Source organism: Canis lupus, chromosome 17 (assembly GCF_011100685.1).
Source record: "Canis lupus familiaris isolate Mischka breed German Shepherd chromosome 17, alternate assembly UU_Cfam_GSD_1.0, whole genome shotgun sequence".
Lineage (NCBI taxonomy): Eukaryota > Metazoa > Chordata > Mammalia > Carnivora > Canidae > Canis > Canis lupus.
This window is the reverse complement of record NC_049238.1, coordinates 50,457,444-50,467,655: the sequence shown is the minus strand read 5'-3', so window position 1 is coordinate 50,467,655 and position 10,212 is coordinate 50,457,444. Positions and strand designations below refer to the sequence as shown.

Here is a 10,212-nt window from a genome sequence, read left to right as displayed (position 1 = left end):
AGCTAGTCATAGGTACTGGAGAACCAACACACCCAGAAGAGAAAAACATGGCTTTAGTGTTATTTTGTTGTAAACGTAGTCACAATAAATACTACAGTTTTTTTTTTGGTTTCCAATACAAATTTTCAGTTTTCAACTTTTCCCTTGACTTCCTTCAATTTATACCTAGCCTCTTTAACACTGAAAATTTTAGCTCCTAACATTAGCATAATTATTTTTTTTGGTCCTGCTTTTTATCAAATAATTTCAAAATAATACTGTGCATATTGACAATAAGTCTAAATGACATTTAAGATTTCTGTGCAGTTTCATTTGTTGTTAGAGCATGTTCCATGGTAACATATAATCTGAACTGCACATTTTACAAAAAGTTTGCAGTAAGTGCACCCATGTTGACCAGTAAAAACCTTTTCCCCAAATTGTTTTGGTGTTGATATAATAGCTCACACAGCACAAGGAAGCAAAACGCATTTCTTCTGAAGCCCTGAAAGGCAACTTTGCTGTCTATCCTGAGAGAGAGAAGAACCTTATGAAGACTTGGGTTGAAAAAAAAAAAAAAAAAAAAAAAAAGACTTGGGTTGAGTTATCAGAGGTTACTTACCACCTTGATAACCCCCGAAAGGTCTCCTGGTTAAGCAGATTTGTAGTTGTGTCCCAACTTCTCATCTTCCCTCTCTCCGAGAAAAAAAAAAAAAAAAAATCAGAAATGTAGGTTTTCTAACGTACAGGTCTGGAAGTATAGATTCAGGTGATTACAAAACTTGAAATGTAGCCAGGGCACAGGGGTGCAAGGACACTTGGCTCAGAGGGTCCCAAACAGACCAGATTTGGCCAATCACAGCTGACAAAATCCAAAGGCAGAGAGAGGAGTGGCGGTGAAATCAGAAAGGAATTTATTTCAGTGAGGCCAGCATTCGGAAGAGAGCAGACTAAAGTCTCAAAGACTGTCTTCAAAGCGCCAAAAATACTTCCAGGTTTAAATAAGGAAATGTGCGGCAAACGTCAGTGGATACTGCGGATAGATGGTGAAGGTCAAACCAACCATTGTCTTGAGGTCAATCACAGGGGGTCGTGCTGGCTCAGGGCAGTCCCTATTGCTTGAGGGTTGGGTGGCCTGAGTTCAGAGATAAGCTAGAAAGAACTTAAAGTTGGAAGGTCAGTGGGGATCCCTGGGTGGCTCAGCAGTTTGGCACCTGCCTTCAGCCCTGGGCATGATCCTGGAGTCCCAGGATCCAGTCCCACGTCCCACGTCAGGGCTTACTGCATGGAGCCTGCTTCTCCCTCTGCCTGTCTCTCTCTCTCTCTCTCTCTCTCTCTCTGTCTCTCATGAATAAATAAAATCTTAAAAAAAAATTGGAAGGTCAAAATGGAGGCACTTGCAGTCAGTCACCTTTCAGAAGTTGGGAGTGGGTGCGAGTGTTGGGAAAAGTGTAGCGGGAGTGGGTGCAGAAATCCAGGTAGTCCAGACCTGTTGGCGCAGGACTCAGAAACCCCAGAGGAAGGGGAACTGGCCGCGGAGCACAGAGTAAGGGAGAAGAGGTTTTTACATCACTTGGAGGAGCCACCGTGGAGCTCCCAGAGGTAGCTCAGGTCACCCTGAGCGCGGGGAGTTGCCAGAGCCCGAAACTGGCAGGTGCTGCACTCAGGGCTTTTGCAGGCCGCTTCCAGGGATGCCCAGCGCCGAGCAGCATGGCCCGGCCTGCAGGAGGCCCCTTGTGCCGGGAGGTGCGGTGTGAACTTGGGGCGGATGCCGCGGGTCTGAACGAGCGAAGGTGCTGGGAAGCAGGGTGGGTGGCGGCGGCGGCGGCGGCACAACGAAGCCAGGCCCAGAACTGGGCTGGGACTCGCGTCGAAGCCGGTCCTCCGGACCCCTTAGGTTTAGCCCCTTGAGGCCGACCCAGACCGCGCAGGCGCCTCCACTTCCGCCACGGGCGGCCGAGGCCAGGGGCGCCGCGGTCGCCGCAGCCCGGGTTCCCGCCCTCTGCGCGCCGCCTCCGCCTCCTCCAGCCGCGGCCGCCCCGCCCCCGCCAGCCTGGGGTCCCAGCGCCCGCGGTCGCAGGTCGCAGGCATGCAGGGTGGCAGCGGCGAGGAGGGCGGCCTGGGGCGCGCCGTGTGCGTGCTGACCGGGGCCTCCCGCGGCTTCGGCCGGGCCTTGGCGCGTCTCCTGGCCCGGCTGCTGGCGCCCGGCTCCGTGCTGGTCCTAAGCGCCCGCAACATCGAGGCGCTGCGGCAGCTGCAGGCCGAGCTGGACGCCGGGCGGCCCGGCCTGCGCGTGCTGAGTGTGCCCGCCGACCTGGGCGTCGAGGCCGATTTGCAGCAGCTGCTCGGCGCCCTACGCGAGCTCCCCAGGCCCGAGGGGTTGCAGCGGGTGCTTCTCATCAACAATGCGGGTAAGGCGCCGGCCGGCGGGGGCGGACTCCCCGGGAGGGCCCCGGACTCCTGCTTAGCGCCCATGTCTCTTCAACCTCCCTCTCACTTTCCCCACCGCTAGGAACTCTTAGGAGTCAGAAAAGATGCCTGAAAAATCCGAGCTGTTTCAGCAAGTTATGGAGAAAGACTCCGTGCCATCGGCGCGACCCATTTTTCCCATCCCCCCCCCCCCCCCCTTCCTTCCCATTTCAGGCAAATTTTCTAAAATGACTAGAACTTTCCCAATCGCCTTGCTCTGCGCCCTCTGGCGGAGGCCTGAGTCAGGGCATGAGGTCTTCCTGCAAAAGTAAATTACCCGCTTTTCCAAATGGCCCCTTGAGTCCTCCTCTCAGGTCCAGGGCAGGGTATGACATTTCCATTTTGCAACTTGGGGTGACTGTGAGCAACCCCAGGTGTGTCTGTCTGCGGAGCTGGGAAGAGGGAGGTGTCTTCAGAAGCACTAGGGAGACTCCTCCAAGTTTAGGTTAGGAAGGGGGTATCTAGAGGAATTTGGAGAGGGCTGGGGAAAGAGGGACCTGCCTGCACACCCTGATTCCTTAAGGTCTGTTTTTTCAGGCACTCTTGGGGACGTGTCCAAAGGCTTCGTGGACCTGGGCGACTCAGCTGAAGTAAATAACTACTGGGCTGTCAACTTGACCTCCATGCTATGCCTGACTACCACCATCCTGAAGGCCTTTCCAGACAGTCCTGGCCTCAGCAGGACCGTGGTTAACATCTCATCCCTCTGTGCTCTGCAGCCTTTCAAAGGCTGGGGATTGTACTGTGCAGGGAAGGCTGCCCGTGACATGATGTTCCAGGTCCTAGCCGCAGAGGAACCCAGTGTCAGGGTGCTGAGCTATGCCCCAGGTAGGTGGGGCATTACCACCTCCCTTGTCACCAGGAACCTGCTGGTTCGCCCCTGGGGGGTGTGCAGAGGGCCTAGTCTGTCCCCTCCAAGAAAGAACCCACAGAGTATGTTGTCCCTGAATTCTTAACCATCATTCCTTAAGGAAAATGTAGGCTCCAGAAGTTAGAGCCAGCTGGGATAAGGAGTGTGTTTAGAAGATAAGGTGAAAGGCAGTTGCCCGGCCTGGAGGGTGGGGCTGGAAAGTCTGAGATACTAGAGTTGAAAGACGATTAGGGTTTGAATTTCAGGCCTGGCCCACATTTCCTTATGTGAAACAGGAAGATGCTATCTGTCTACAGGGCAGATTAGAGGACTAATGAGGTAATATATATGAAAATGATCCCTAGCCATGAAGTGCTATCTAACTGTTGGCACTTCTAAATATTAGAACTTATCACACTGTATTTTCTTCATATCTATACTACTTTCTCCTGAAAAGCCTTGAAGGCAGGAACTTTGCACTGTGCACCTGTATGTTCCAAGCACCTAGCAAAGCACCTCACTGAGTCAGTCTTCAGTAATGTTAGTTGAATGAAGAGCAGAGAGACATTGTGAAATGCTGGCCACCCCCGGCTAAATTGTGCTAGAATACCAAGAGGATGCTGGGATAAATAAAAGAGGGCCCTATCTTCACAAAAGTTAAACAGTAAGGGGTCTTGTGATACTTGGTCTAGTTTCTCACTACCCTGCCATGATACCACTCTTCCCCTCTCTGAAAAGTGAGGCTTCCTTTTTTTTTTTTTAAGATTTTATTTACTTATTTAATCATGAGAGACACAGAGAGAGGCAGAGACACAGGCAGAGGGAGAAGCAGGCTCCATGCAGGGAGCCCGATGTAGGACTCAATCTCAGAACTCCAGGATCACTCCCTGAGCTAAAGACAGACACTCAACTGCTGAGCCACCCAGGCATCCCGAAAAGTAAGGCTTCTATACTAGACTTGAGGCTGGGGGAATTATAAGACAGTGACAAAGCTGTTGTATAATATCTAAGTGACTTAGAGTTCCAGTGGTCTGTTCCCCTTGGAACCTGGGGGCAAAATGTAGAAAGACCTGACCAGAGCCCAAATGCGGCAGAGCCAGGATCAAACCTTGCCTCCAAGTTCATGACCAGTGCTACTTTTACTTCCTCATGCTCTCTAGTACCCAATCTTCCCTTCCTTCCTAACACATACACTGTTATTCTTTGTTTTTTTTAAAAGATTTTATTTATTTATTCATGATAGAGAGAGAGAGAGGTAGAGACACAGGCAGAAGGAAAAGCAAACCAAAAAAAAAAAAAAAAAAGAAAAGCAGCCTCCATGCCAGGAGCCCGACGCGGGACTCGATCCCAAGTCTCCGGATTGTGCCCTGGGCCAAAGGCAGGCACCAAACCGCTGAGCCACCCAGGGATCCCCATACACTGTTATTCTATAAGAATAACACGATTGAACGTGTCAATTGAACTTGGCACCCCCCTGGACTCAGCCTAGGACTTACTCAATCAGCTGGGGCAAACAAAAACCACAGTCTGGTGTGGAGCCTACTCCAGAATGTCATTTGATTGGGTTGGATCTGATTGAACGTCTGCAAATCCATCAATACAGTATACCATATTCATAAAGCGAAGGATAAAAATCATATGATTATCTCAGTAGAGGCAGAAAAAATACTTGGCAAAATTTAACATCAATTTATGATTTAAAAAAACTAAAAAAAAAAAAAGGGTAGAGGAAATGTACTCAACATAGTAAAGACCATATATGATAAGTCTATAGCTAACAGCATACTCAATGATGAAAAGCTAAAAAAACTTTCCCTCTAAGATTGGGAACAAGACCAGGAAACCACTATCACCACTTTTATTTAACATAGTATTAGAAGTCCTAGCCAGAGCAATTAGGCAAGAAAAAGAAAAGACAGTCAAATCAAAAAGAAAGAGGTAAAACTATCTATTTGCAGATGACATATTATATATAGGAAACCCAAAAACTCCACCAAAAGACTATTAGGACTAATAAATTCGGGACACCTGGGTGGCTCAGTAGCTGGGCTCCTGCCTTCGGCTCAGGTCATGATCCCGGGATCCGGGATTGAGTTCTGCATCGGGCTCCCTGTGAGGAGCCTGCTTCTCCCTCTGCCTATGTCTCTGCCTCTCTCTCTCTCTCTCTCTCTCCTCTCTCTCTGTCTCTCATGAATAAATACATAACTTTTTTTTAAAGGACTAATAAATTCAGTAAAGTTGCAGGATACAAAATAATACACAAAAATCAGCTGCATTTCTGTACACTAATAATGAGCTATCATAGAAATTAAGAAGACAGCCCCATTTACAATTGCATCAAAAAGAGAAAATAGGAACAAATTTAACCAAGGAGGGAAAGACCTGTACACTGACAACCATAAGACATGGATGAAAGAAATGGAAGAAGACACAAATCAGTGGAAAGATATTCTGTGTTCATGGATTGGAAGAGTTAATATTGCTGAAATGTTTATACAACCCAAATACATCCACAGATTCAGTGCAATCCCTATCGAAACTCCAATGACGTTTTTCACAGAACTAGAACAAACAATTGTAAAATTTGTATGGAACCACAAAAGACCCCAAATACCCAAAGCAGTCTTGAGAAAGAGAAACCTGGAAGCATCAACTCCCTGATTTCAAACTATATTACAAAGGCATAGTAATAAAAACACTATGGTATTGGCATAAAGACAGACACAATTTACCAGTGAAGTCATGTAGGCTGGGTGTCTTGAAGAAGATAATTATTGGGGGAGGGTGTTGAAATTTTGGAGTGACTTATTAGCTCCATGAACTTGGATGTACAAATCTTACCCCAGATTTGGGAAGTTCTCAGCCATTATTTCTCTGGGATTCCAATATCTCTTAAGTCCTCTTTACTCTTTTTTGTTCTTTTTTATTTTGTACTCTTCTGCCTGGATGATTTCTAATGATCTGTCTTCTAATTGAGTAATTTCTTTCTTCTGCTTGAAGAAGAACAAAATTTTATTCTTCTGCTTGGTTGAATCTGTTGTTGACTTCTCTTGAATTCTTTAGTCATTTTATTCTTCAACTCTAGGATTTCAGTTTGTTGGTTTTTTTAAAGTGGTTTCTATTTCTTTGTTGAATTTATTCTGTTCATGCATAGTTTTCCTAATTTCATGTAGCTGTCTATCTGTATTTTCTCTCTTTTTAAGATTTTATTTATTAATTTGAGAGAGAAAGTGCATGTGAGCAGGGAGAGAGGAAAAAGGCAGAGAGGGAGAGAGGGAGAGAGGGAGAGAATCTCAAGCAGACTCCATGCTGAATACAGAGCCTGATATGGGGCTCGATCCTACCACCCTAAGATCATGACCTGGGCAGCCTGGGTGGCTCAGCGGTTTAATACTGTCTTCAGCCCAGGGTGTGATCCTGGAGACCTGAGATCAAGTCCCATGTTGGGCTCCCTGCATGGAGCCTGCTTCTCCCTCTGCCTGTGTCTGTGTCCTCTCTCCCTCTGTGTTTCTCATGAATAAATAAATAAAATCTTTAAAAAAAAAAAAAAGATCATGACCTGAGCTGAACCCCAGAATCAGACACTTAACCAACTGAGCCACCTGGGCACCCCATCTATCTATATTTTCTTGTAGTTCACTGAATTTCTCTAAGAAGATTATTTTAAATTATTTGTTCATACATCTAATTTCTTTAGGGTCAGTCATTGGAGTTTTAGAGGTTTCCTTTGGTTGTATCACATGTCCCTGATGATTCATGATCCTTGTGGCCCTATGTTGGTGTCTGTTTTTGAGGAAGTAAGCACCTCTCCCAGTCTTTACAGGCTGACTCCAGTAGGCAAAGCCCTTTAACAATCAGCCTATCCAGTGAATCTAGGTGAACCATCTGGTGTCATCTGCATCAGACTTGCTGCTGGAGTCTTTGGGCAGCCTGTTGCTGGGGTGGGTTGAAAGCCTGGGTTCATGGTAGTCAGTCTGGTGCTGAGCCTGGCAGGGAGCCTGGGTTTGTGGGTGCCTCCATAGAGCCTGGATTTACAGGCAATGATTGCAAGCTTGGAGGCATCTAGGGCCATAGGAGCTGGCTGGAATATGCCAGGTACCTTAGTTCATGAGGGCTTGTCAGTAGCCTGATACCATGGGAGCAACCTGAGGCCACAAGGACCAGCTGATACTGGAATGGATTGGCGGCCTGGGTTTCTTGGGGCTTTCTGGGAGCCTGGAATCACTTGGGGCCATTGGAGCTGGCTGGAGCCAGCAGGCACCAGAATGATCCTGGGGCCTACGTTTGTGGGAATCTGTGCTATAGGAGCTGTGTGGGGCTGTGGGAGCCACTTGGGGCTGCAGAGGCCACTGGAAACTGGGGTTAGCTGGGGGCCTGGGTTTATGGAAGCCCATAGGGAGATACCTAGGGCCATGGGAGTTGGCCCCATGCTACAGCGGGTTGGCTCTGGGATCCCCTATGAAGTCAGGTGCTTACTTCACTCTCCCATAGGGAGAGTGTCTCTACACAGGGGTGCCTGGGCTTGGGGGACAGATATAAGGGTAGTACAAATCTCTTATTTCCTACCTTCCTCAATGCATCCTTTCTTATTTCTGTGTTTCACCCAGGTAGTATAATCCCTTACCTGGAATTCTTGGCTTTTGTGAAGGTAATTTCACATGCAGCTAGTAGTTCATATTAATGTTTCTGGAGAAAAGTGCTAGAAATTCTTATGCCACCATATTTAGCCACATTTTAGCAAGATACATTTTGCAGAGGGCTACGGGAAGAGTTGAAGCAGAGAAAGCACCAGAGGGCCGGACTATCAGGGGTATATAGAAACAGAAGGGTCTGTCCTACTTGGTGACTGGTCAGCTGCAGGAACAGAGTGGGGAGGGAGGAGGTGAGGATGGAAGTTCTGAGCTTGGGAGGAGAGTGCTTCATGAATAGAAATGGAAAAGTCAGGAGGAGGAGGTTCTGGTTGGACAGGAGATGATAAGCGTGGTTGTAGACACAGTGGTCTGGAGACACCATGTTCCTTGGGCATCGGAATTTGAGTCTGGAGCTGAGTAGTGGCAGAATGACCCTGACCACACTTGTCAGCCAGGGTGAGGTATTCCCTGTGGCCAGACCTGACTCCACCATACTCCACACACACAGCACGGACCCCTGGCTCGGCCATGTCCCCTCAATGTCTGCTCTTCATGCCCTAGGTCCCCTGGACACAGACATGCAGCAGTTGGCTCGGGAGACCTCAATGGACCCAGACTTACGAGAACAGCTGCAGAACCTGAAGACAAAAGGGGAGCTTGTGGATTGTAATATGTCCGCCCAGAAACTGCTAAGTTTGCTACAAATGGACACATTCAAGTCCGGAGCCCATGTTGACTTCTACGATAAATAAGCCAATGTCCTTGGCTTCCTGGGGCTTTCTTCCCCCTCCCTCAGGCACACCCAGGAGCCCTGTGCCACCCCACATCCTGCCACAATGGCACTGCCCACCCTGCCTTACCTTGGTAAAGTCTGCCTTACACTCATAAGCACTCATACCTACTGTCCTGCCCTCAGATCCAGCTAGCAGCAAGGGCCTCGGATTGCTAGAATCCCAGTTCTTAGGAGTCTATTGACCGCCCTGGGTTAGGGGGAGCTTGGGCGAGAGAAATTGTGGTTGTTGACTTTCTGTCTCCCCAGAAATAGAACTTTAGGGATGGAAAAAGCCGGACAAGAAGCTGAAACCCTGAAGAGGAGTTGGGTCTCTCATGGCCAGTCCATGGCTGAGCTGGTGTCAAATGGGAGGGCCCACGTAGATTCACTGCCCACAGGGGAGGGAGGACAGTGCAAATTCAGCACACGAGGATGCCCCATGGTCATGGTAGCAGGACCTTGTGTTGAACTCATCCTCATTCTGATGCCTCCTCCCTCCAGAACCTACCATCTGTCCCTCAGTGGGGGGAAAGGAGAGTTTATGTGCATGTGAAAAGCAGATACAAATAAAATGTAGATTGTCCTTTATTAACGCTTGCCTTCTCTGTTATGGGGCCCATGACTGACTCCTGGTTCGCTGGTCCAGAGGTGTTCCTATGGCAATTAGCCCAAACTTTGGGCCTTGTCCTTACTTCCAGGGGAGTTGTCAGGGTTGTCAGCCTTTGGGCCTTGTCCTTATTTCCAGGGGAGTTGTCAGGGTTCTCACGGACCCCTACCCAGTGGTGAGCTCAGGTTCAGAGTTGGACAAGATAGACATTCCCGGACACCTTTTCCTCTAGATGCCTTTGCTGACCTCAGTCTTTAGTAGCCTTTCCTCATCCTTGACCTATTCAAAGAGTAGGCTTCAGTGCCTGATTCCCAGCCTCCCTGGCCCTCTCAGATTCCCAATCCTACCCATTGCCCACATGGCAATGTTCTGAATGATCTCCTTAGGGGGAAGTCTGTCGTGGGATGAGCCCTCGGTTCTGGTCCCTAGTAGGGGTGGGCTTAAGGCCAACATGCCTTTGGGGAAGGTGGGCAATATTCCAAGAGGGAAGCCCTAAGAAACCAGGGTATGTTAACAAACCCATCCTTCTGCCAGTCAGGGGATGTGGGCCAGGGTGGAAGCTCCACAGTGGTGGAGGTCTGTAGCCAGCCAACTGGCCCCTTGCCCCGTGTCCTTATTTAGGAGAGACCACTGTCTCCCAGGACACTTCCTGCATCTGAGCTTGTGGGAGGAACTCTTGTTCCTCCTCATGTACAGCAGAGGGCGCACGGAGGCCGTTCCTCCAGGAGAACCCCAGCCACTCAGCTCAGGAGGCAGGCTGTGGGCCAGAGCCGACAGCACCCTGATAGGTTCCCTAGGAGGGACCCAGTAACTCCTGCTCTTTCATTGCCCAGCAAAGCGTTTGCCCTCACTGGAGTCAAAATCACGGCACTCACGTCCCTGGTCTGCCATTTGCCAGCTGGTA

The 10,212-nt window shown here is 48.9% G+C and overlaps 1 protein-coding gene and 1 long non-coding RNA gene across 2 annotated transcripts in view; one reads left to right on the top strand and one right to left on the bottom strand.

The window, feature by feature from the left end:
- The window catches only part of LOC119877134, a 16,847-nt gene extending 15,596 nt beyond the window's left edge, over positions 1 to 1,251 (bottom strand). The window contains exon 1 of the long non-coding RNA XR_005371897.1: positions 602 to 1,251. This is a non-coding gene — a long non-coding RNA (uncharacterized LOC119877134). The remainder of the gene's footprint in view (positions 1 to 601) is intronic.
- Positions 1,252 to 1,934: 683 nt separating this feature from the next.
- Positions 1,935 to 9,293, top strand: SPR (sepiapterin reductase). Its single transcript, XM_038561766.1, has 3 exons — positions 1,935 to 2,390; positions 2,986 to 3,276; positions 8,491 to 9,293. The coding sequence occupies exons 1-3, from the start codon at positions 2,069 to 2,071 to the stop codon at positions 8,679 to 8,681; spliced, it is 804 nt and encodes a 267-aa protein (XP_038417694.1). The 5' UTR covers positions 1,935 to 2,068; the 3' UTR covers positions 8,682 to 9,293.
- Positions 9,294 to 10,212: the final 919 nt, after the last annotated feature.

Coding starts and splice junctions, on each gene's coding strand:
- SPR (XM_038561766.1), top strand. CDS start 2,069: ATGCAGGGTGGCAGCGGCGAGGAGGGCGGCCTGGGGCGCGCCGTGTGC. Junction 2,391..2,985: donor GCTTCTCATCAACAATGCGG/GTAAGGCGCCGG, acceptor CTGTTTTTTCAG/GCACTCTTGGGGACGTGTCC. Junction 3,277..8,490: donor GGTGCTGAGCTATGCCCCAG/GTAGGTGGGGCA, acceptor TTCATGCCCTAG/GTCCCCTGGACACAGACATG.